At 38.1% G+C, this 27190-nt stretch overlaps 1 protein-coding gene across 1 annotated transcript in view; it reads left to right on the top strand.

Moving 5' to 3' along the window:
* LOC111874770 (transcriptional activator cubitus interruptus) overlaps nt 1-23727 on the top strand; it is a 31331-nt gene extending 7604 nt beyond the window's left edge. The window contains exons 5-14 of the mRNA XM_023870548.2: nt 462-634; nt 2996-3145; nt 3732-3896; nt 5792-6034; nt 7489-7650; nt 10994-11138; nt 11847-12112; nt 14871-15113; nt 19672-20037; nt 21249-23727. Of these exons, the coding sequence (XP_023726316.2) occupies nt 462-634; nt 2996-3145; nt 3732-3896; nt 5792-6034; nt 7489-7650; nt 10994-11138; nt 11847-12112; nt 14871-15113; nt 19672-20037; nt 21249-22802 (3467 nt within the window). The 3' untranslated portion in view covers nt 22803-23727. The remainder of the gene's footprint in view (nt 1-461; nt 635-2995; nt 3146-3731; nt 3897-5791; nt 6035-7488; nt 7651-10993; nt 11139-11846; nt 12113-14870; nt 15114-19671; nt 20038-21248) is intronic.
* Nucleotides 23728-27190: the final 3463 nt, after the last annotated feature.

Genomic DNA, 27190 nt, shown 5'->3' with positions numbered 1-27190 from the left:
GTCAGTGATGGTCTTTGTCTCTATTTCTCAGGTTATATAATAAGTTATGACTCCAGAGAATACAACTTATCATTTGGATATGCATACAAATATACAAATGTGCAAACCCTTTGTAGATGATGTTCCTTATGAGGAAATCCTGTGTATGAACTTCAGGGCTGAATTATTAATAAAGAATTTCATTCACGTATTTGGAGATGCGCTGTAAAGATATTTGAATGCACACATATTAACAGTATCAATATTGCAATACAATTTATTTCAAGAACAACCGAGAAAAATAAAAATACTTATTATATTTATGCACTGTATGGACATAACGCAGATATTTCAATTTTATGAAGTGATTAGAAAGTCACTAATCTCACTACTGTATTAAATGAAAGGAATGAGAAGAGAGCTAATTTCTTATTCAGATTTTTGTAATATTCTGCTAATGGTACGTATATTTGAATGTATAGGTGCAGGACCTGTGTCAGGAGGACTTGGTTCAGACTGTAGTAGCAGCAAATGTTCTCCAGGGGGTGCTGATTCTGGAGACCCTCTCAAAGATGAACCAGGAGATTTCATCGAAACAAACTGTCACTGGCGGGAATGTGGTCTCGAATTTCCTACGCAGGATGATCTTGTCAAGGTAACTAATCACTGTACAGTACTAATAACACTTCAGCTTACAACATATAGAAGGTTTACACCTACACACTAAAAGGATTAATTTTAATTGAATGGGTAGTTGCTTATTTTATAACAACGTCGGTAGCTGTACTGAATAGCGTCAAATGATCAAATGATAGATTAATTGGGAAATGATTTGGAAGGAAGCATTCATGGCCTAGTCAAGGTTGTAGTCTGGTGTTTGTTGGGAGGGACTGAGGAAAATCGTGAAAAACCTCAGTGAGAATAGCTGGTGTTCTGGCCTAGATTTGAACTGGGCTCCTTCAAAATATGAATGAAGAGAAGTCCTGTTATGCCAGCCCGTTTGGAAATTCTGATTGTCACAGTTCGTTCAACAGAGTGACCAGCTGCAGGCCAGACAACTGATAGAGGCAGGGATTATTCTCTTTACCACCAAGTCCAGAGTGGTTCCAGGGCTCACAGAGACTTCTACCCAGTGAGTACCATGGGCTGTTTTCCCAGGGGTTAAAGTGGATTGAGCTTGAAGCTGATACATCTAATTTACTTGTAACCAAATATATTGTCATGCAAGGGGGGGGGTACTCATGACAAAAATAACAGGTTCTAGTTTGGATGACTGTATTTATTGGCACTTTGTTTACAGTCTCTCTTAATTTCAGTTAGTACAGCACTATCACTGATTTACATAATTTACATTTCACCATTGCACATGTACTGGAATTCTCAGTTTTCACTCATCGTCTCCTAGCAAGGGAACTCAACACAGAAACCAGCACTTTAAATCACTATGAAGTCTTCTTGCCATATCTTGTTCAACCACCCTGGAACCTCGGAACTCAACTAAAAACTTTTCTGGACTCTTCTTAGCTGCAAGCGGTTTCGTGTTATATAGCTGCGACATGGACAACACAGAAAACACAGCTCTACTTAAGCCTAACAGTTCTACTGAAGCATAGGGCAGGCCACACAGAAAACACTAGTCACATGTGACATTATTGTGCCTGCACAGATGTGTTCACTGAGCCATTGCCTAGAAGTGAGTTGCATAACCCTGTTTTTCTATTGTTGCACCCCTGTATTACTTATAATAAACGGCTGTTTCTGTGGCTTAAGTTCTTGCCTGGAGCAAATATGAGGGGGTACCCAAAAGAAACCGAACTTATTTTTTTTTAACTTATTTATTCAAATTTTAAGCACAAACCTTCAATCCCCTTCAAAGTACCCTCCACTTACACTAATACACTTGTCTANCACCCGACTGCCACAAATCTGGCCACTGAGCTCCAAGTCACTCCCGACAGCTCCACAATTTCTTCAATGGTCCGTCGTCGATCTTCCTTGATGATTTCACGAATTTTTTCAACATTTTCATGTGTTCGGGCCGTGGAAGGACGACCAGAACGAGGTTTGTCATCAATTGACATTTCACCATTTTTGAAATGGGAAAACCACTCAAACACTTGAGTTTTCCCCATAGCATCATCCTTGTACACCGTTTTTAACATTTCAAGAGTTTCTGTTCCACTTTTCCCGAGCAAAAAGCAGAATTTCACCGCCGCACAGTGTTCACGAAAATCAGCCATTGCAAAAACAACGATCACACAAAACAGTTGTCACTATAAACTCTGCTGAAACTAGTCCTTACCTTCTGAAGCAACGGTATTTGGCTTATCGACTCAGGAATGTTAGCTCTATGCGCTCATAGCGGCAAAACGCGGTACTACAAAAGCTCTGCCCACAAAAAATTAGTTTGGTTTCTTTTGGGTACCCCATCGTATACATATTTATGGAATATAAGAAGTAGCTGAATTTGTTTGCTTAAAGTCAGTTCTGATGATGGTCTGTTATACTTAGCAATACTAGTTTTCTGGCACTTGTCCATTGTGTAGTAGTCCAAACAAAACACATGGTGTCAGGAACTGGATCTGTTTTATCCTCAGATGAAAATGTATGGAGGCATCTATTCAGTTTGGTCCATTTGACTTATAGCTAAGCTCAATTAATGGACAATCATAAGTCAATTAAAACATATACACCATTAAGATCAGGTTCTGTTAGTGGAAAGAACTTTCTGTCATAATTCCAGCTCTCCTGTGTACCAACAGAATATTTATTGTAAATTTCTTAGTTTCTCCTGTCTAACAATCCTGATTCTAATGGCGTGTAATTTTAGTTCAGTGATTGAACTCTTAAGTGATTGAGATTGTCTTCTTTTAACAGATCAAGTGAAGTGTCTGTCCACTTTTCACATAAAGATAAAAGCAGATTCAGTTTCCATATTTTTTGTTTGCAAATATTAGCTCCTGGACAGTGTCCCAGAAGCCAATAATACCAAACTGTCTCTTTATTCTTCCCACAGCACATCAACAATGATCACATTCATGCAAACAAAAAATCATTTGTTTGCCGCTGGGAGGATTGTTCACGAGATGAGAAGCCATTCAAAGCTCAGTACATGCTCGTGGTGCACATGCGGCGTCACACTGGCGAGAAACCTCATAAGTGTACGGTGAGTGTTATATGTAGTGATACCAGCTGGCCATAGCAATAAGGAAATCAGACATATTTTATTTACAGTAGATTTAAGAAAAGAATGACAGGCCCTACATTGTCTGTGGGCTATAATGTACTGATATGCAAGTGCTTGCCTACACTGTAGAGCTAAAAATATGTTTTCAGATTTGTGCTGTAGACTGACAATTTCTGTCAAGGTTCATTTGTGAACTTCATTCACAACAGGGCCCTGTAAGTTTCATGTTAAGTATAAAATGAATAACGGAACTTAACATTGTTGTGATATAGCTTAGGCCTGAGGTTTATTCAAGGGTAAGTTCATATGAGATGCAGAGTGGATGAAGTTGCACTGGAGCAGGGTTTTCTCTTTCGTTCTTTTGTTTCCCCCTGCCAGTCATTCCACCACCATCCCATGAGGTGTGAGACAGCAAGTAGCACATTATAGTACATATTATCATTCTTCAAGTGGAGGGCCTTGTTTCTGACCTGACATTGGCTAGCCACAGAGTAAATAAGTTTAATATTGAACCTGAAATTGTGCTTGTAGCGAAAGTAATGAAGTTTTATGATCCATGTTTCAGTTTGAAGGGTGCTACAAGGCTTACTCGAGGCTGGAGAATCTCAAAACACATCTAAGATCCCACACTGGAGAGAAACCATACATGTGTGAATATCCTGGCTGCAGTAAGGCATTTAGTAATGCATCAGACCGTGCCAAGCATCAAAATCGTACCCATTCTAATGAGGTACATCTCTTAGTGTTATATTTTGCAGTGATAATTATAGAGTAATATTAAACATCAGCTGTATTTTCTCATACTATAAACTGTATCTCTGACCACTGTGCATCTTCTGTTTCCAAGCTGTAAATGGGATGGTCTTCTCTGAAAATATTATAAAGGTGAGTTCCTGTATCTTTTTATGGAACTGAATCACACTTGATTTTCTTTCTCTGTTGTTCCTTGTTGATGTGCACTGTACATTCCCTATTATTTTTCTTTCAAGCCTATTATTTTGTTTAGTTTAAAAGAATTCTATATTCCATTAAAGAAGAAATAAAGTTGAGGGTAAATGATAGCGATTTTAAGATACAATTTTATTGTAAAAATGGAGGGGTTGTTGAACACAAAAAACATCTTCATTATTCCACTTGCAACATGTTTCGGCCCAGAGAGACCATCATCAGGTGATATGTGAAAAAGATGAAAATGATGAAATTCATATAAAACTACAATGCTCATCTAAATTTGAAAATCTCTTAATTACATTAGATCAGATGTGACTTAATATCATATTTTTTTTTATCAGTAATCTGTCATACGTCAGGTCCATGTTTGGAGGAACATATCGCCTCCATCAATAATAAAAAGAAGAAAATCCGCGAGCGAGGAACCAATGTTCCTCCGAAACGTTGGTTAACACAATATCTACATGGCCCCGCATCCCAGTAGACTGCTTTCTTCATAATCACCGCCGTGAAAACATCAAATCTTACATATTTAAAATATTGTCGCGTGTTGCTAAATAATGCAACAAATAAATTCACGCAGGTCTCCGATTTGGTGAATATGTTTATTGAATGCTCACTTTTACACTAGCAAGTACAATTATTATCACTTTCAGTATCACAGCAGATACTGCTTCTGTTATAGTCAAAGTCAAACTTAAGGCTGACTACTCTTCAGATGCAAACTTGAGTGTTCTCGGCAACTGCTAGAACTCAATTGTCCATTCTCAACTCAATTAAACTCAACTGTCAAAACTGTCTGGCCCAAGTCAAAGTCAAAGTCACATTGTGACTGACGTCCAGTCAGTCAGTAAGTCTTGGTGTCGAGCCCCATCCGGGGCTCATGACCAGATATTAATTATTACCGTTTGACAGTTACGGTTCTATTTTTGTGGAGTGCCCTCTCTGACCAGAGGATGGATCTGTCTTTTGTATATGCTCCTGGCCCTCGCCAGCAAAGTCGTTCTCGGATCCTAGTCCTTGGGACTCGCGACCATATTTTACTCGTACTGTCTCAGATTTGAGACTTTCCTTTTCGTCACCTCCTACAACTTGCAGGTTCACGGTGGAGGCATACCTTAGATATTTAAGTCAGATAAACTCACAGGTAAAGGTGTACAGGCAGCTTTCTCCTGGGGAAAGAGCCCTTGCTACCCATTGGATAGGAAGTTGGATGAACCCCAGATCCAGTCAGGACAACATGGAGAAGCGAAAATTCTTGACCCTACTGGGACTACCCCTTTGTGTTCCACCCATAGCCAGTCGCTATACTGACTATGCTATCCGAGCTCCTCAGATAATTTCACACAAAATGATAAATTTACATTCCCAGAAACTATTTCATTTTTGCTAATATATTTAATATCTCTTCTTCACAGTGTTTGCTTTTTCCTTCATAGCAAATTACTGATATATATAGAGCTGTGCTTCCATTCTGTTCTACCTATAATCCCTTGATATTATTTATCTCTATTTTCACATAACTAGTAGCCCAGAGACATCCAGTATAGCAGAATGTTAATAATAAGGTTTTCACTTCCATGCCATTGAATACCTGTTTCTGAAGCGTTCTAGTGTGTCTGTCCCTATATGTTAAGCACTTGGAATCATCACTTTTGTTTTCTATTGCCACAGAAACCATATGTATGCAAAGCTCCAGGCTGCACAAAGAGGTACACAGACCCAAGCTCTCTGAGGAAACATGTGAAAACAGTGCATGGTGCAGAGTTTTATGCCAACAAGAAGCACAAGGGTCCAGGTGATGGTGCTGAGGATGGTTCCAGTGGAGCTGGTGGCTTGCTGGACAGCAGTCCACACAGTGAGGAGATGATGAGTGGCAAGACAGCCAGTCTTTCCAGTCCCAGTGTCAAGTCTGAGGTGATCTGCTATATCACACATTTTAATACAAGTATATTATTATCATCAAACCAGAAAGATTCTGTTCATCTTAACACACACAACTCTTTAGTTATATATATATATATAATGCGTTCCTGGGTTCCAAGAATAATGACATGGTGGGAGAGGGAGAAGGAAAATAATTGCAAATGCAATGCACAACCATTATTCAGCAGCTGGGTTTCTGTATTTTATCTAAATCTTTATCATGTTCTTGTTACACTTAGCAGTTTTGTTGCACACAGTGAAAGCCTCTGGTGTTACATTTTTTGTTCTTGTGCTTCACTGGAACTAAAAACGAAATATTGAATAGAAGTTTTATCACAAATTGAGGTTAAGTCCCTGTGTACATTCAGAGCTACTTATGGTGTAGTATAGAGTTTTATGAGAAGATGGACCAAGTGGTATTTATCACAGTAAGCTTCAGTACACAACCTCCTTTTCTGTTGATTTATATTTCCAATAGGACATGTTACTGCACAGTTTTATCACTGCAATATTTTTATCAAAAAATAATTTTGAAAGCTGTTTGGCCACATGGTCACCCAAATTAAATTCTACCTGATTTGCAATAAAAGGCGCCTTATACACACATAATCCTCTCATTTTCTTGACCTTAAGGAAGCCTTCAAAAATTGTATTGACACTTTTCTTTGAATTGAGCCAGAATCAGAGTATCATGTATGGAAGTGTGTCTCCAAACCTATGATAGCCAATTCCAACATTTTCTGCAACTCTGGCAAATAAAACATTAATTTTCAAACTTACTAGTAACAATAGGTGAAGGACATTCACTCTGTATAGAGTGAACTCTTGATTATGTGTGGTGATAGAGGGGAGAAGTTACATGGATAATCTAAATACCCATATCTAATGAACTCTGTATGAAGTTTAAACCTAAAGTTTAGTTAACTGGTCTTTCTGCTGGTCACCAGACATTGAGGTAACTATCTTTCCAATAGAAGACAGAAGCCCTTGTTCAGTGTTATACCCTATGAAAAGCAATAAAATTAAAAAACACAGTTGTCACAGGGCAAGGAATGTATTGCAAATACACTGCAAATCATTGTACCATATTATTGAAAGAGATGTAATGGGCAATACTTAAATCATTATGAGAAGCTATAATCAACAACTAAAGGGTTGCAAAAGTTCCACAGTTATTCTGCACATGGATAATCAAGAGTCTATTCTTGTGTGTTTCCAAGTGTGTTTTGTGACAAATGTCTGTATATGAGTTCTTGAACATGTTTTGTGGTGTGGAAAAATGTTAATATTCATGACCAGAATTATGTACCAAGATTGAGGTAAGAAGTGTCCCAATAAGAATGTACACTTGAAGCATTTACTAAAGGATCTGCATTATGTTGTGACAAAGAAATGCAGTTTGCTCATTATTTGTCATTCAGCTAATGACTGAACATAATTCTCAGGAGGCCAGTTCACCGGCTCAACAAGGCAGTCCTCTAAGTGTTACTCAGCATGCAAACAATGGTTTAGATGAGCCTGTTAGTGACTCCAATGTCAGCACAACCAATCACACCCTGACAACTGTGGAGGCAGAAGATTGGGCAGATGAGGGCGAAGAACTTGAGGTATAGTGGATCATTACGCTATCAGTATGGTATTATTTGTTGCAATTTAGAGCAGTTATTTGCAGTTCTTGAATTGTAACTTTTGAATATGAAAATGCAATACTTCATTTCATTTTCTTTTTTTATAAAATACATGTTTCAGGACTAAGTTACTTCTATTTCACCTTAATGATAATACTTTTCTGCTGCTTTGTAAGAAAAGGAATAGTAGCTTCTTACAGTAAGCAACTTCTACATTTCTGTGAAATCTGTTTGCATATGTGAAACCTCCCTAGGAAAGTATTGAGAGTTACTGTTTTCTGTGGAATGACATTTTTTGTAATTCTCTTTATGTTTCTTCCTAAGTGTTTACTGTAAATAATCATGTTTGGCATGTTCACAGCTCTGTCATGTCAGCATGTAGCCACTTGAAACCTCTGAATGAATAATGTTATATTTTAGCGTCCTGTTGCACTGATTTAAGTCCATGATTTATTTCAACAGTCTTCCAATGCATACACTCATCTATCTCACTCCTCTCTCTCGCACTACATGTTTCAGCACAGAAGTGCCATCTTCAGGTGCTTATTCGATTTACGTTAAACTAGTTCACTGCATGCCTTGTCGTCTTCATATTAAAATAACTAAAATATATATTTATCATTTATATTGATAAATATTAAATGTTAAAAATATTAAAATTGTTCAGGATTTTTCATCCCTACGTCGTATCTCACTACGTGAGTCACACCTATAACACACGCAGTCACAGGAGCAAGACACAACACAGAGCACAATACACACACGAAAGTAGAAAGAGTGCTGCGACAGAAGAGGATAGGTGTGACTCGCGTAGTGAGATACGACGTAGGGATGAAAAATCCTGAACAATTTTAATATTTTTAACATTTAATATTTATCAATATAAATGATAAATATATATTTTAGTTATTTTAATATGAAGACGACAAGGCATGCAGTGAACAAGTTTAACATAAATCGAATAAGCACCTGAAGATGGCACTTTTGTGCTGAAACATGTAGTGCGAGAGAGAGGAGTGAGATAGATGAGTGTATGCACTGGAAGACGGTTGAAATAAATCATGGACTCTGAATGAATGTTCATTAAATTTTATATTGACAAATATTATAAAAAATTGTTAACCATTACCAGTTTTAGTTATAACTTGATGTCAGTAATTAACAATTTACACAGAGATCTACTTGTCTTTCTGCTTAGATTTCAAGTGAAACTTTCTAAATATTTATCAGAGAATGTTTTTTCAGGAAAACTTGAAGAGAAGACTGAGAACTGTTATGTCAGACATACACAGTGTGTCCAGGTTCTGTTATGACTGTGTTCATTAAAAATACAAGACGTGAATTATTTTCGAAATTTCACTCTTTTTATTCAAAATAGCCTCCTTCTGAATCAGTACATAGCTGGAATCGATTGAAAAGTTTTTGAAAACACTCGCTTTACTCCTGTTGTGGAATCACATTTAAAACTGCCGTAGATTCCCTTTGGATGTCCTGGATGGTATCGTGACGGTCTCCTTTCATCACCAGCTTAACTTTTGGGATCAACCAGAAACCTGCTGGAGCCAAATCTGGCGAATACCGAGGATGATCAAGAACTATGATATCTTTTCTGGCCAAAAAATCGTGCATGATCTTCGATTTGTGGGGTGGGGCATTGTCGTGGAGGAGTGACCAGGAACCTTGCTCTCGATATTCATGTCGAATTCGAAGAATTCTCGCCAAAAAACGATTGAGGACTCTGAGATAATAATCAGAATTCATTGTTTGACCTTCTGGTAGAAATTCCTTGTGATGATTCCTTTGGAATCGAAGAAAACGGTTAGCATTGTCTTTACTCGACTCTTTTGCATGCGCACTTTCTTTGGTTTCAGCTTATTTGGGCTCAACCATGCTGCACTCTGCCACTTTGTGAGAGGCTCATATTGAAAACACCATGTCTCGTCACCAGTAACAATCGATTTCATAAATTTTGTATCACTTTGGGCCGACCATAACGTGTCTTTGCAGTGTTCCACTCTGTCATGTATTTCATCACCTGACAGCGAATGTGGTACAAACCACACACAGACCTTCCATTTGCCCAAATCCTCCACCAAAATTTGAAGCACAGTACTTTTTGGTATTCCCAAAAGCTCCTCGATGAATCTTGCAGAAACACATCTGTCTGATGCAAGGATTTGGGTCACTTTTTGCAGTTTCTTCAGTGAGACTTATTCTCGACTTTGATGCACGTGGAGTGTCTTCAGTGTCTTCCCTGCCATTATGAAATATGGCATACCATTGAAAAGTGTTCGAGCAACTCAAACAATCACTACTGTACACACTTTTCATCATTTGGTACGCTTCTCCGTCTGTTTTGCCTAACTTCAAACAAAATTTGATGTTGGTTCTGTTCAACCGCCATTTTCCGACAGGCGTCAGAACAGTATTGTTACATTCAAGGTCAGAACACATGATGCAGCGATGCTTGCGCTTTGAAATTATAGACAGCCACAGCTGAAACTTCAAGAATCTTAATGCCACAACTTGCCAGCAGATGGCATTGTAGGGCAAAATAAATAAAAAAAAAAGAGTCCTAATGGATCCTGGACACACCATGTATGTCTTCATCAATTTACTGACATAACTAAACAAAAGAGAGTGATAACACCAGGACTGTTTATGTTGTGCATACATAACTTGAATAATACTTACTGTCTTCTGGAATATGAGAAACTCAAATCTCACATTTAATAACTTATTCAATCTAATGTTTAAATGTCATTTTCTTTATTTATAAATAACAGTGTATTTAGGCCTGAGTGTCACCAGGATATTCTCCAGCCATCGTGGGGGAGGCAGCCAGAAAATTTACTTACAAACTTACATTCAATCCATTTAAGACTGTTTATACTGATTGTCATAGCATAATCAGAACAGAAGAACAATAGCAAAGTAATTGTAATATTTTTTTATGTTTCCTACTTTTTCAGTTTCTTCTCCAAAAATCCAGGGGGTTGGATTTCTAGCTAAGATAAAAATAACTACATGTTGTGACATAAAGACTTAAAAAGTGTAATTTTATGTGTTATAAGTGAACAACTTAAAAAAAGTTATTACTTTCTTATATTCCATCCATGTTTTCCAGTTTTTTTTTACATTGTATTACGACTTTCTGACCAGAGCATGCTAAATGAGTCTATACAATTTCCCAAAATTTCAGCCTAAAATCAGAAGGAAACACAAAACCTAATAGTTATGTCAGTCAAAGAAGATTTCAGTATCCATTAATTGAATTAAAATTTCCTTAGTGACATGAATGAATAATGTGTTTACTCCCCAGGTGCCAGACATCCATCTTTCTGTGAGGGCTGTTGTGGGTGGAGGTTCAGACCCTATAGGACCACCAACAAATCACGCCTCACAGAGGATCAAGAGACTTCAAGCGAAAGGGGTCACAACACTACCACCATTGCCAAGTATTGCAGGTAACATACTTCTCAGCTGGTATGTAGTGTTGTACCTCTACCAAACTGTGGGTACATAAAAGGAGAACAGAAAAGGTGTTCATACCAGTATTTTGCTAATGATTCTATGGTACACATTGGTTTCTGCACACCAATATGGTTCTGTGAAGATTTTCAGTAATTCTGCATAAATTTCTGCGAATACCATAATTTTTGGAGAGTATACAGAATGTTCCGCAGAAGAGCTGATACCTACCTACCAGAAACTTCAGATCTCATACAATTTTAATTTTTGAATTTAAGAAATATTCTGGAAAGTAAGGAAAGGTAAATTGGATTTCAATACCTAGTGCTGTAAATGTATTCATAAGTATTTCAATCTAACTGAAGTGGCATCCATCAGGTTTTATCTAGGTTGGATGTAGGGTACAAGGCACAATGGGACAAATGGTTCATGGCAAATCAAGCTGAATGTTGTATTAGAGAGCTAGGCCAGTGTTAATGACAAGATTGTTGAAGAAAAATTACTTTTTATTCATGAGAATCACATTTGAGCTTACCTACACCATCAATTCCATATTTCCACAGCAAGAATACATGATGTAAAGGTTTAAAAGTAAGTGTTGAGATAGTCATCATATGTAGAAATTCCACACTCATAATGAGTGCTATATGAGTATGGAATAACCATCTTGTGCCTTCTTCAGGTGAATTTCATTGTGTTCTTAGGTGCGAGAAGAGGAATCAATCTAAGTGACCTGCCCATGCATTTCACTGATCTCAAGGTGGAGGGCTTAAAGAGCAATGCCACTGTGGCACAAACCCAGCTTATTGACTTGCAACTGAAGTTGGCTCCTGGCCAGACGAATGCTCAGAAACAGATGCAGCAACAGGCCACTTTGCGGCGTGATAGCAACTCCACAGTCAGCACATACTATGGTAGCATGTGTTCAGGAGAGCTGGGCTCTAGTCGACGCAGCAGCCAAGCTTCTCAGGTATTTGCATCATTTCCATATACAGTAAACTCTCGATTATCCGGGTGCGGATTAACTGGTTTGCGGCTTAACTGGGGCTGCTGAGGCTTTTTTGATGCTTATATGTTGGTTAATATTCATTCACTTTTGTTTCACATGGTGAGTTGTAACACTATTTTCGCACTAGTGTGAACCGAGCTCTGCATTCTTTGGTTCCGTTATGCTAACACAATGTTCTAGGGTAGGGGTGAAAGAATGCAAGGATCTGTGGAAAGTTTCAAGGACAGATACACCGCCCCAGTTGGTCTCTTTGTATCGATCTTCAAGTGTGTTAGCAAAATGTCAGGGTGTAAAAGGAAGCGTGTTGTGTTAAGTATTCAACAGAAACTCGTGTGAGCCGGGCTTTGAAATGTTAAGCAGTGACGAAACTGTAAGTTCAGTGGGGGTGCAGCCAGAAGAGCAGGAAGAAAGTGAGAAGGAGGAAGAGGTGGTCAGTGCTGCTAGTAAGAAAATATCACATGGTGCTGCTCTTAATCATTTGGAATCCTTACTAGACTATCTTGAGAGTGAAGAGAACAGTTTATTAAGTGACAAGCTAATATTACATAGGCTTTGTACGGATATCCGTAAAAAGGAAAATGCCGCGAAAAAGCAAATGACAATATTAATTTTTTTTAAGTGTTAAGTGTGAATATTCATAAAAAGTGTTGGATGTTGTTGAACACTGTGATTGAAATAACTAATTTGCACTTCAGTATAATGTAAAGAAAGTATTAAATAGGCCATGAGATGACATAAAAATGAGGTTGAGTAAATTTAAATAAAGGTAGGTCAAGAGTATTATGAAGGTACAGTATTACAGTACTACTTTTAATAACATTTGTCTTAACCGGGTTTTCGGTTAATCGTGATTTCCATGCCCGCCATTATCCCGGATAATCAAGAGTTGACTGTAATTTGAAAATCTAATAAAATGTGTGTATCTCCCAGTTCTTTAATTCCTAAAACTCAACTGAGTCAAACTTGGCAACAGATAGAAAACCATACAGAAATTAGGAACATATGGTGAAACAGAATTTTGTCAGTATTGTGCCCTTTCACTTTCACTCCATGCAGATTCTGTCATAACACTTTATCATACTGTAGCATGTAGTACCAGTACTATGCAATGATCATGAGAAAGAACCTGCCTTGCTTGGTAATGGCCAGTAACACATGTCAAAAATATCCAGTTATCACTAGGCAAATGCTCATAACAACAATAGAGGGACTGTTGGGGGCAGGTGTTCTATGTTGGGTTTGCCCTGAGGCTATATAGTGGGGACCCAAGAACGGCTGAGTGCAGTTCAGTTAAGTAGCGAAGTGGAGTGGTTCGTTGGTGAGTAAGAGAGTTCAAGTGCAGGATATTGGCCAGACAGTAATGACATGAGCATTGAAGATGATGAATCTCCACCAGTAGGATCCATTACTAGGCAATGTCTATTGGAGACTGACACACTAGTGTGTGTGGGTGTGTAACAGTGAAATGTAAAATTAAGTCACGAGTGATCAATAAATGAAGTCACCAATCGAAACCCTGTCTATAGTCACTCATATATATGACAATATTTACTCATGTACCATATGTGCCTTTGCATGATTTTCAGGAGAAAAATTGACAAAGAAATCAGTAAAAATTTAGAGTAAGCATTCCTTGGAGAGTTAGCTACATTTATTATGAAAGTATACAGACTACAGAAATGTGATACAATACATGCTTTCCTGATACTGTTTATAATACTGTTTGCTGGTGAAAGAAAAGTTCATAAAATGGTTTCAAAATATCCAACATTGTTAGTTAAATTTGCCATCATTTAATGGTAGCCTTAAGAAAAACCTACAACATAAAAAAATAACAAATTTGAATTTAACAAAAGTGCAGAATGAGAAAATAGCATTGACTTACATATTGTGACATGACGCCCCAAAGCTGGAATAGCGAAGTCAGAACAGATATTCATTGCTAGGCAACAACTTGGTAAACACATTCCTGTGGCCATAAACATGCAAGCAACAACTGAGTAACTTCCACTGCTATGCAGTGGTGCTGTAAACGTGCCTTCCGAACAACAAAAAGGCTGTGTTTTCTGCATGGTCTGTGCAAAGTGGTTATCAAGAAGAGTTTGGTTGAGAAGTAGTTGAATCAAGAGTCAAGACACCAGCCTGCCAGGATGAGTTTGGAAGCAGAGGAATTGAACTGAGTTGTCAGTTGCAGAATAATAACAAGAAAGGAATTAGATGGTGCTAAGAAGACTTCATGTGTGATTTGAAACAACATTGAGACTTGTAAATCTGTTACCAGGATACGGCTAGTGAAGACTGAGAACCCCAGTGTGTGTAATACGGTGAACTGTAAAGGGTGTAGATTAGCAATAGCGCTGTACTGCCTGTATTCCTGACTTGTATGAATAAGGTGTCAATAAATCCAATCATCCAATCTTGAACTGATCTTAGTCTTTTATTCATCTTAGCATATGAACAATAATGCTACGTGTACAAAATTACTAACATGTATATGACTTATGAATACATAGATTTTACAGTAAACATCTCATGATATTTCCCACACTGCCATCTGCTGAATTTTGTGCTCCTAAGTTATAACACTACAGACTGTGAAGGAGGTTTCAGCAGTACAGTATTTAAATTAAATTAAAATTAAACAGTATAGTGATATAGTGCCACAACCCATAACAATGAATGTACTTTTAATTTTCATTGATACATTATGGAATTGCAGGCATCAGCAATGTCTTGTGTCAGACCTGGAAGCGGGCAGGTAGGCTCATCCTGTGACCCCATCTCTGCTGGCAGCTCACGAAGGTCAAGTCAGCTCAGCAATACAGGAGGAGTGACCAATGTAGGGCACAATGTGTCCCATTTGTTGCCTGCTGGCATGAGCAGCCACCTACAGCGCTTACACTCACGGGTTCTTGGCGGGCATCAAGACCCTCTTTACTGCACTTCTAACCTCGTTCTGCAGGTCAGTGGCACACTCCTCTATTTCCTTTTTCTCCCTTCTACACCACCGCCATCATCATCATCATCACTTATTCCTCATCCCCTCTACCTCACCCTTTAAGTGAATAAGGTCAAACTTATTACAGCTTTATAGCAATCTCTCTGTTTCATCACATTTCTCTCTATTCTTTTGTCTGTAATGTTGTGTAAGTTTTATGAGTCTTATAGTTCACTGCATTCTGAAGTATTCTCCTCTGCAAGCATCTAGTTGTATCAAGAACATTTTCAGTTCCATCTTCACACCTCCATTTTTAATGTTATCTAATGTATATTTTCTGCTGGTCTAGAAAACCGAGATTAATGGCTGTGGGGATCCATTGCACTGACCACGCAACACCCTCTGTCCGCTAAAGTTGGCACTAACTTCGTCTACAAGCGGTGGTTGCTCAGTTGGTATAGTTCGCGTGCGGACTATAGGCCACAGTTTTTTTTGTTTGTTTAGTATATTTTTTGACAGCACTTAAAGCTGTCAGTCTGGCTGCTTGAATTTTTATTCTTCTTAACTAACTTTACTTTATAACATACTAGGTTTTTTCCCTTGCTTTTCATATGTTCTGTTTATCATCCCGCACATTCTTTAATACTATTTCATTTTATTGTTTATGTCATAGTAAGGAATGTTTATTCCAAGCAATTAATGTGTGACATTAAAAGAATTATTTTTCAGCAGATTGGATACTATGCTTTTGTATTTGCTGTTAATGTTACATTAAACTACTGAAAAGGGTTCCACAGTTTAAAAAGGAAGTTCTGTATATCTTCCTCCAATCTCTAAAGGACAATTTGATCTTCTGTAAAGTGTTAGTGGACAAGCAGGAGTGCAGTTGGTTGTGGCACTATGCTACAAGCCGGAAGGTTGTGGGTTCGATTTTCAATGAGGCCATTGAATTTTTCAATTGACCTAATCTTTCCAGCCCCTACTATTGTTATTATTATTATTATTTAATTACATTCCATTAATCCATACAAGGTCAAAGACCTATAGGATATAGAAACTATCATTATAAATATAAAACAATAAGTATAATAGTAAATCTAATATACATGTCATAAAACTTACAGTAGCCATCTGAAACAATTTTACATAGAATTAATACAAATATGGCAATAAAAGTAAATTACAAATATTAACTAAATAATGTACAGGTATTCATTGGGAAGTTGTTTTGTAAAATTTGTCAATGCTATAAAATGCATGGTCAGTGAGATAGCTTCGCAATAAAGATTTGAATTGCTTAATGTCTTTAGATAACAATTTAATATTCAAAAGTAAATGATTATAAATCTTGCTTCCAGAGAACAGCACTCCTTTTTGTACTATTGATAAATTTGTAGAGGGTAAGTATAAATTATGCCGGTCACGGTGGCCGAGGGGTCTAAGGCATGCACTGTCTTCGCTCGCTCGGAAGCCAGGATTGTGGGTTCGAATCCCACTTAGGGCATGGATGTTTGTGTGCGTTTTTCTGTGTTTGTCTACAGGTAGAGGCCTTGGGACGAGCTGATCACTTGCCCAAGGAGTCCTACCGAATGTGTAAGATCTAGTAAACTGAAGTGAAACGGAGAGTTTCATGGAGGTAGGCCTAGGCCCAAATTGGGGCTGTAGCGCCACAGAAAAAAAAAGTATAAATTATAATTATAGCGGGTATTAATATTATGAATATCTGTGTTAGATGTAAAGTAATTTTTAATCTTAATAACGAAAAGAAGCAAGGAAAAAATATATTGAGACTGGAGTGGCAATATTTGTAATTTTTTTAACAAATCCCAACATGAATCAAATTTGCCCGATCCAGACATAATTCTTATGATTCTTTTTTGAATTTTAAAGATACTCATACTAAGGGGGGCATTACTCCAAAAGATAATGCCATACTTCAGTATCGAATGTACACAAGAGTAGCAAATCATCTTTATTGAATCTAATGACATAAGGGGCTTTATTGCCCTTATTGCAAAACAGGCCTCATTTAATCTTGATGATGACATAGTAATATGATTCTTCCAAGATGGTGCTATCAATATTTATTCCCCGAAATTTAGTGCAGTTGATGTTAGTAATTAATGAGTTGGTTGATGTAATTTGAATTTCTATTTCTCTATGCTTTTTTAGATAGAATTGTAAGAAATTTGTTTTATCACAACTTAGATTTAAGAAGTTCCTATTAAACCATGTCATTATTTCATTAATAACTGAAATAATATTACTTCTAAATTCTTCAAGACTCGAATTCGATATAATAATACTTGTGTCATCTGCAAATAAGAAATAATAGTGGTCCCAATATAGAGCCTATGGCCCTGAAGTCAATTTGGCCTGTAACAGAAATAAGTACTAGGAATCTTCCTGGGGGTAAGGGACAGCTGGTGCGTAAAGCTGATGACCTCACTGTCATCTGTGAGCCGACTGTTTAGAAAATGTTGGATCATTTCACAACCCTATGGGCCTCCATGGCCTGTTACATGTTACAGGGATAACTTCACCTTTATATCATGACTTATTATCCTTTGCATTTGTGAAAATATATTTTGACTGATCTGTAATAGTAATTAACAGGATATTAAAGTTTCACTTTATGAGAACTGTTATGTGTTTTAAGCATTTAACCTTTAATGCATGGACTTTTAAATTGCTGGGAGCCCTCTGCGGCCAGTATTTAAATCGCCCTAATTAACTGACATTGCAAACTTTCAGAAAAAATACATATTTTCCCTTCTATGCAACATAGAAATACAAACTAAAAACAGTCTGAAAGACAATAACATTTTCTACATATACTCAAAAGAGCTATTTTTACAAACGAAAATTAACTGTGATTATTTTGTCATGAAATGCAAAATATAATCTTTATTATATATGTTATGAAATTCCAAAGACTTACCCGTTGTTTTTTCTTCAACCTTGAATCATGGTGATATTGTAAATATAGTCACACTATATACAATAATATTTTGTTCAGACTGAACATGAGTTTGAACTGTGTCACAGTTTACGATACACTCTGACGCGGGCGGCGCTTGGCACTTCTCGAAGCATTCCACCTCACACAGAGTGTCACCACCCTTTTTACAATAGAAGAGGGTGCTCCTGCTTTTCTTATTTAGCAAAACACACGACAGTGTCTTTGTTTCTTTTGGTTAGCCAGTGTTGTGAATGTTTCACCTCCAGTCAACTCAGTTGGGCCCACTGATAACTTTGGCCTCCACCCGAGAAACGCCACTGACCATGATATTCGGCTTGTGCAATTGAAGAATCATCTTGGGGGAGGGGGATTTCTAGCAAAATCGAATAAATTATGTTGATTGACAAAGCTATACTCTCACCTATTAGTAAGACTTGCAAAATATTGATGCAAAGTAATTACAATATTAGTTGAAAAGAGTGCCAGTCCGACACATACTGAAAGTTGCAGTTGCGAAGATGCCTTTTACTCACAAAGTAATACTGGCTCAGTGGGTTTATACCTCTTCCAAGACACAAAATATAAATGATATATAAAGAAATATATGACAGTCCGACACTGACTTCCTGACTGATAATACACCACTGAAAACCAATCCTTGAATGCGTCAGACTTCCTTGAAGGCTCTGGAAGCACTCATCTGCAAGCACCGATGAATATTTCCTCATCACTTCTCGAAACGAAGCTGGGCAATATTTGGCTGACCAGGTCATAAACAGTCATATCTAAATGTAAATAGTATCAAAACCAGTACCAATATAAACGATTTCATTGTTATTCATTGAACCACTGACATGACCTCATGTAGGTTTGTTTTGGTTTGAAACCCAAGGTCAAACTGTCAGCACTCCCAAAGAGAGCACGAGTACTGTGTTAGATATATATAACATTTGGCCAACTCAGGATGCTGCTTGCGTCACATATATCTAGCATTCGGCCATTAAAGGTTAATATGATCCTAAAAAGTCAATGAGCATACTGAGAAATTTTATTATAGCAAACTCAAGTGAATATAATATTTGTTAATACAAAAATTTGCTAACATAAAATTTGTAAAAACAAATGTATGTGAAGTACTGCAAAGTATAGTGTTATGTATAACTTTTGTATCAATATGAAACTACCATAGTTTATTTTCCACACTTAGCATTTAAAAATCACAGAGCCATCTCATATCTGTGTACTTTGCAAATACATGACTAAAAGAAAAGCAATGAGTTTATTTAATGATGTTGCAAGCAGCTTAAACTATACAGCTTCAATTGGTATGATAGTTGGTGAATAATGAATTCAAAAGGATATGGAAGGAAGTGGCCATGACCTAATTTAAGGTACTATCCCAGCATTTGCCTGGAATGAATGATGGGGAAATAAAAATGGAAAACCTCATTTAGGACAATTTGTTCCCAGTCAAGATTCAAACTTCTAGAATATTTACTGCTTGAATCATCTTGCTCAATGAAAAACCATGAACTTATTCAGATAATCATCATATAATTTTCTTTTTCTAATGTAATTAAGCTAACTTAAACATCTGATTTATGAACAATTATTTTACAGACGCAGAACATGTCTCTGCAACATCAGAGGCGTCAGCAGCAACAGCACCATCAGCAGCAACACTATCACCACCACCATCACCATCACCAACATCATCCGGGTACTGGAAGTTGGTTGCCACAGTCAAGCAATAACAATAGTTCCGCCAACACAGTGGATAACCGCCGAATGTCAGAACCATGCCGAGGTGGATCAGACAGATCTACACCCCCTCCCCCTCGTCCTCACAGTGTTGTATTGCCTCCTATTGCACGAGGTCAAGAGCACCATCCTAATCAAGAAGTGGTTCTGGATGAAGTGGCTGAGGGAGAAATGGTAGAGAAGAACCTAGTGATTCCTGATGAAATGATGCACTTCCTTAGCCAAGTAAGTTTACCTTGCAGTCATCTGTGCAGATAACTAAACTGTTATATTGTAGGACACTGAGCTTGCTAAAATCCCTTTGAGAAAAATGAGTCAATTGGTTGATGCTGAAATGAAGCCCCAGTTTTAGGTTGTTATGACCAAGAGGTCAGAGTCCAAGTCCTTGTAGGTTCAAGAATTTTCATTTCTCCATGTCATCCAGACTGGCTCTGAGGCCTACCCAGTCTTTTATATGATGGGTACCTGGGGCTTTTTCCCCAGGGGTAAAGCAGCTGGGGAGTTGAACCACTCACCTCCATCTAGTGTCAACATCAAGAAAATGTAGGTCTATACATCCACTTCTCCATACGTCTTCATGGCATAGTACTTAATTAGTTAAGCACAGGGACAACTTTACCATTACCTTTACATTTATAATTATTAAATTATGTATTCTATCATCTTTGTTAAATAAATACATTATAATTCTGAAGACAAGCAATTCTGCCTATAGTCCCTGGGCATTTCTTTTAAAAAATCAAAACTAATTCATATACCTAATTTTTTTTTTAATTTGCTAAGTGGGGGGTGGAGTCCACCTGGGTCCACTCGGCACAGCGGCCACTGATTGGTCTATTGTAGCCTGCCTCAGGTGATTATGATGATGAAGAATTTGGCAGAATGAAGATTGGAAGGGGAAACCGAAGTACTCGGAGAAAACCTGCCCCAGCGCCACTTTGTCCACCACAAATTCCACTTGACCAGATCCGTGATCGAACCTGGGCTGCCATGGTGGGAAGCCAGCAACTAACCGCTTGAGCTATGATGCGGCCCAATTCATATACCTAACTAATTTAGACTAGTGCAGAGGAATATCCAAACAACATTTAGTAATATTCATATTTATACTACTTATGTAACCACCAGCTTGTGAGTCACATTGCTATAAAATGACCTAACTGTATTTTCTTCACATCAGTGATTTGTCTTTGCAATTAACTAAAATATTTTCACCATCTGTCTCTGCGTGTGGAATATTTTATCTCCAGACATATTTGAACATTTCCACTATGAAAATTCTAATCTTCAATTACTGAATTGCTTGACACAGAAACTCTTGAAGATGAATCTTAAAATCAGAAAATATTTCATGTAATGCGAAAATGAATATTCAGTATAATTACAAGGTCATATTTTGTTCAGAAATGATTTAGATATGCTTTTGCTTTCTGCAGGTTGCAGATCATACTAAGGATGAGAGTTCAAGTAGACCTACTGCCAACACAACCAACACTGCCCATGTGTTCCAGCTACCAGCCTGTAATAGCCATCAACAAGGAACCTTTGTTGGGAGCCATACAGGACAACAAATGCCAACTAATGACCCAGCAAGTCCTGTTGCACCTTACAATCAATCTGTACCAAGCTATCCTCTCTCAGTTCCTTCCAGTGGGTTCACAGGTCAGTCCATTCCAGCAAGCCCTGCATCTAGCAATGCTGCATACTGTCACTCAATGCCAGTAGCCAACAGCCCAGCACAGGGACCTCCCAGTGTCATTATGGGTCAATCTGCACATTTAAGCAATCCACATCAGAACGGTGGATTCAATAATGCAACATTGCCTGTGATGAATAGCCAGTGCCAGTCCATGATGAATGGCCCTGTGTCATGTCAATCAGTGCCAGGTGTGGGTTATAATGGGCCATCCATGCCTGTGGTAAATAATTCAGGTCACTGTCAGCCAATCATGAACAGTTCAGGACATTGTGGTTCTACTGCCCAAACAAATATGCCTGGGTTTATGGGTCCTGTAACCCCAATGGGGAATAATTCAACACAGTGCCATTCTATGCAAAGCCCAGCACAGGCTAATGCTGGATATCTTTGTCCATCAATGCCAACAAGTCCTGCAAATTGCTATGGTGCTGGAGGACACACCCCACAGCAGCTAAGTCAGCAGCCTCTCACAAGTCCTGCTGCAGGAGCTCCTGCCCCTCAGCAGGCTAGCAACTGCTGGCAGCAAAATCTGCCGATGATGCAAGCGGCTCAGATGTCACGTGGCAATGCAGTCTACCCCAGCACTGTCCCTATGCAGCACCATGACGGTTTGAATCAGCAAGCAGTTCAGTACAGTGGTTGCTATCAGCAGCAACCTCAACAGATGGCACCATGTGTAAACTGCACACACCACCATCAGCAATACCAGCAGCAGCCACATGCCAGCTGGAACAACTACAACCACCAGATGCCTCCACCACCATACCAGCAGCGATCACAGCAGTTCACAAATCCTCCATGTCCACAGTCCCTTCAGTGCAATAACACCACCAATCCTGGACTTATGGCCCCACCGGGCACATCCTGTAATCAGCCACAAAATCGACCTGCGTCTAATAGTGGACACAGTATTCATAATGTGTCATATCATTCACTTGGGAATAACAGTGTGACAGAAATTCAGTGTCGGGACATTAGCCAATCATCCCCAAATAATGGCAGTGTGGCTCAGACAAATGTGAATTCTGGCAATGTGCCATTAGTCACAGGTAATGTTAGAGGGATGAGGCAAGACACATACCAGAGAACGCTTGAATATGTGCAACAGTGTCAGTCCTGGGCAGGCAGTGACATGGTGTCCAGCAGTACACACCCTCTGGGCACTGGATCAGAAGCCTCCTCCCTTAAAGGTCCTTTACAAGGGTCCACATCGAACATGGTGATCAATGACATGACATCATCATTAACTTCATTGCTGGAGGAAAACAGATACTTACAGATGATTCAGTGAACATAAATATTCTTTCTAGTATCAGGACTGCAAAAATAATAGTTGCGAGAAGTTTCTGTTTGGACTTAAGACATGAGTTATAACTAGAATTGATTTATGGATCACACAGTATCACTTGTTAATTGTACTCAGGTAATTTATTACTTATACTTGCAATTCACTGATGTAAGACTTATACACAGTGTCCAAAAAGTCACTCTTGGGATTTTAGGAGGCTGCACTTTTTTAACCATTGTTTAAATAGAAAAAACATTGAAATGGAGGTTAAAAATAATTCTCAGTAAACTGCCACATGTTCTTTTTCACTGTACAAGAGATGTTCTTCTGAAATCAGTTATCAGCTAGATAACTGTTATCCCATGAGCATACACCAATAGAAACTTTCATTTCCATGTTCTGCTTTTCCTATATGTATAATAGTTAAGAATAGCCTGCTAAAGCCTCAGTGTGACTGTCTGTATGGCCTGTATTACTGCAAGGCGATACACATATTACTGCGTAAGTTTTCAGATTTTCTTAGTGTCGATTAGTACAACAGGATGCTACGATATAATATTATATTTCAGATTTTCACAGGAATGAGTGCTCATATTATGATCTCATGGATTATAATACTGCAATATGTCATAGACAGATAACAACATTTAGGAGGAGCATGCTGCGAATATCTTCATGGTTGAAGTGGTGTGGATGCAATCAAGTTATATACACTGATTATGAAGGATGTGTTCACCCAAATCTACAGATGGGTGGGGGGAGGTGAAGCTCAGTCTGAGCCAATAGGAATATGGAAGAGGAACTGTGAGAGAAAATTCAGCATGTACTAGGGATAAAAATAGTTACATTACAAATTTGATTTGTCTCATTCAGGTCGGTCACACTATTAATTACAAAGTGGATAATTTTCAGTCCAGTGTGACATACAAGTTCATAACACTTCAGTCTTTATTCACCTTACATGTTTTGATTCAAAAGAATCATCCTTAGAGGTGCACCACTACGATCAGGAAACACTGTTACATAAGATGTTTTAACAATATGCACTTAAGCACTCTTCAAAACAGTACAAACGACACAGCATGCATGTAAACTACATGACTAACAATAAGAACATACAATCAAGAGACATAAACGACATCTTCCACCATCAGGAGGAAAACAACATTACCCACTATTGGCTCACGATATTTTAACATAATAACTAACTTTTTACATACAAAAGAAATTTTAATACAATTTTAAATACATAGGGAAGCTACTGTATGGAAAAGTGAACATCATATCGCATACAGTGGGAAATCCCAATCAGAATACCCAGCAAATACGCTTAAAAGAAACAGCATCATACGTAAATCTACACTTCAAGAAGTGTCATCATGAATGCTTAAGGCAAACATCAAAACTAACTGTGATAATAACAAAAATTTATATAGCGAGCATTATTCATAGCTTAAGTGCATATTGTTAAAACATCTTATGTGACAGTGTTTCCTGATTGTAGTGGTGCACCTCTGAGGATGATTCTTTTGAATGGAAACATGTAAGGTGAATAAAGACTGAAGTGTTGTAAACTTGTATGTCACACCGGACTGAAAATTATCCACTTTGTAGTTACATTACAGATGGGGCATGGAATTGTGAGCCCAGTGTGAACCAATATAAATAGTTAATAAGAAACATGAGAAAAGTGGTCCTTAACAAGGACCAGATTTTCTTTTTTTGCTACAGGAGGGATGTAGAATGCGATAAGGGTAATTTTCTCATATTCCATGCCTCTACTGCAATGAAAATTATTCTGGTCACTAATGACACCCTTTCCCCTCCCTCACATTTCCTGTACCAGGCTCTGTTTCCTGTCCACATCCCAAGGATCTGACTGACCATATTCTTAGCAATCTGTCTAAATATCCTGACTGCATGCATCCTCACACCACTCACTTTGTTCCTAAAGACTGAAGCAGGATATTACTTTGAAATGTTGGTATCCACTACAATACTGCAGTGTCATAACAGCCAAGCAGAAAACAGACTGGACAGATGTAACTACATGTAGTTCAGATTCATGTCCTGCGTGAAGTCAGTCAAGTAATAAGTTCATGCTTTGTACTCCCTTTTTAAACAGGCCTTTTCATTGTATTGCTGTCTGTTGCAGTGATACTCTGCATACGATGAAGAAAGTCTTTTTAAAATGTCTCTGTTGAATGTTTCCTGGCACTTGACTTTTCTGATATAAATCATGAACCTGCATTTAAGAAATTCAAACTGGAGTTGAGCGTCTTTTTGTTATTCCTACCCCTAAAAAGTGACCAAGTTTTATACATATATACAGAGTGTCTCAGGAGGAATGTGCCAGACTTCAGGAGGGTGTTCCTTATGTTAAAGTATGCCAATATAACCCAAAATACCCATTTCCAAAGTTGAACGATTACGGAGATAATGGCCAGAGAAGTGTGAAACTTTGACCGGTGTTACACACTTGTTGATTACCAAATACATATTGAAACTGGCAGGAATATGTGGTCTCTGTAATGTTAATAATGTACGTAACATCAAACTAACTTGTGAGTGACATGAAGTCATTAAATTGAACTATAAAAAACTTGCACTCCCTGTTATAGTTGTCGTTAGGGTTCCAGGCACTATACATGACACATGAATGACAAGCACTGACATAACTTTGCTGACTGCACATTCTGTTATGCGATTGTATGCGGCTAGTGTGAGCCGTCATCACCCCACTCAAGGACAAACAGTGATAAGACTTGTCAGCTGACTGGTACAGCGTGTGGACCCGCCAGAAAACCACACTTTCTCGGGCCGTTATCTCTGTAACCATTCAACTTTGGACATAGGTGTTTTGGGTTATATCGGCATACTTTAACATAAGGAACACCCTCCAAAAGTCTGGCACATTCCTCCTGGGACATCCTGTATATATGCAAATGGAAGACAAGGGATATATTACCTTTCTAGTTCTGATTTCAGAATTAAAACAAAAGTCTTGAAACATATTCCAACAGTTTGAGAGAAGTCACCCAAGAATTAGTTTCCTACCAAAGGAACTAATAAGCTACAGTATTTTACAGTGGTATAATCAATCAACAAATGGAACTGTGGATCACATTTTAGCGTAGCCACTGGTTACTAGAGCCTGTTTAAAACATCTTTAAGGGTATGCTTCACTTTTGGTAGACAGTGTTACAGAACAGAAATCCTACTTATTCAACAAACTCTCTGGCATGGCAGTTTTGGTTTTTGTGTGCTTAAAATAGAATCTAGTAACTTTTCATGATGTAAATATCTCCATCACTAAGAATATAGTAACTTCTATGATAATGTATCGACTTACATCATTATATGATGATAATGATGCCCCCTCAGAAATGTTTTAGACACAGTATAGAATAGGTGCCCAAGTCCAGCAAACAGGTGACAACATTTTGTAACATCTAACCCTCAGTAGTAATAAGTTTGCCAAGAATGGCTGATGATAACTGCTGAAATGCATATTGACATTAATGTAATGCTCATGAGTGTATATTGCTTCTGAAAAGTAAATCTGCCATGATAAAAAACATAAAAATTGAAGTCTCCACTACCCCACCACTTCAGGGCTTCCATGACCATAAATGTTACATAGATCGGTGGTTCTCAACCTTTGTAAGATCGTGGCGCTAAATTCTTTTTTATGAAATGAGGGCCCGGTGGTTGAGAAAGACTGACATAGATGATGTACACTGAGCTGCTGTTAACATTATTTGGCAGTCAAAATGTCTGGAATGTTCTTCTCCATATGCCATGCTGAGCTTCAGTGCTGCACTACTGACTCCAGAGGAATACAAAGGATGTTGGATGTAGTTTAATGATGTTACTGTTACTGTGATTAGAGATGAACTGATTATATTGCAAATCTGGTACCTGTGTCCTTCCCTATTTTAACCCCACTTGAATACAGACTTTCCTTACAAACACTGTGGCTCAGTTTGCCACCTGCTTTCACGCTGGTATCTTGCTCAGCATATTCGACCCTGAAGATGGAGGTGATGTGTTCCCCAAAATGTTGGTCGACTTTCAACGGCCTACACAACGTTATATCCCAGAACCAAGTACTCTTCACCATGACCCTTCATATCAATGACACTAACCTATATAATTCAATATTAAATACTTCTTGTATTAATATTCTTACACTTTTGTTTTTAAACAATGTTTTTACATGTAAGATTTGTGGTTTTCATGGCGGTGACTATGAAGAAAGCAGTCTTCTGGGATTTGGCACCGTGTATATGTGGTGTTAACCGACCTAGTACCAGTTCTTACGGTCTCTTCGCCTGCGGATTTCTTATATTTTTCCTTCTACCCTGAAGATGGAGGCGATACGTTCCTCC

This window comes from Cryptotermes secundus, unplaced genomic scaffold, assembly GCF_002891405.2.
Source record: "Cryptotermes secundus unplaced genomic scaffold, Csec_1.0 scaffold212, whole genome shotgun sequence".
Classification (NCBI taxonomy): Eukaryota; Metazoa; Arthropoda; class Insecta; order Blattodea; family Kalotermitidae; genus Cryptotermes; species Cryptotermes secundus.
This window is presented reverse-complemented; position numbering and strand designations above follow the sequence as displayed.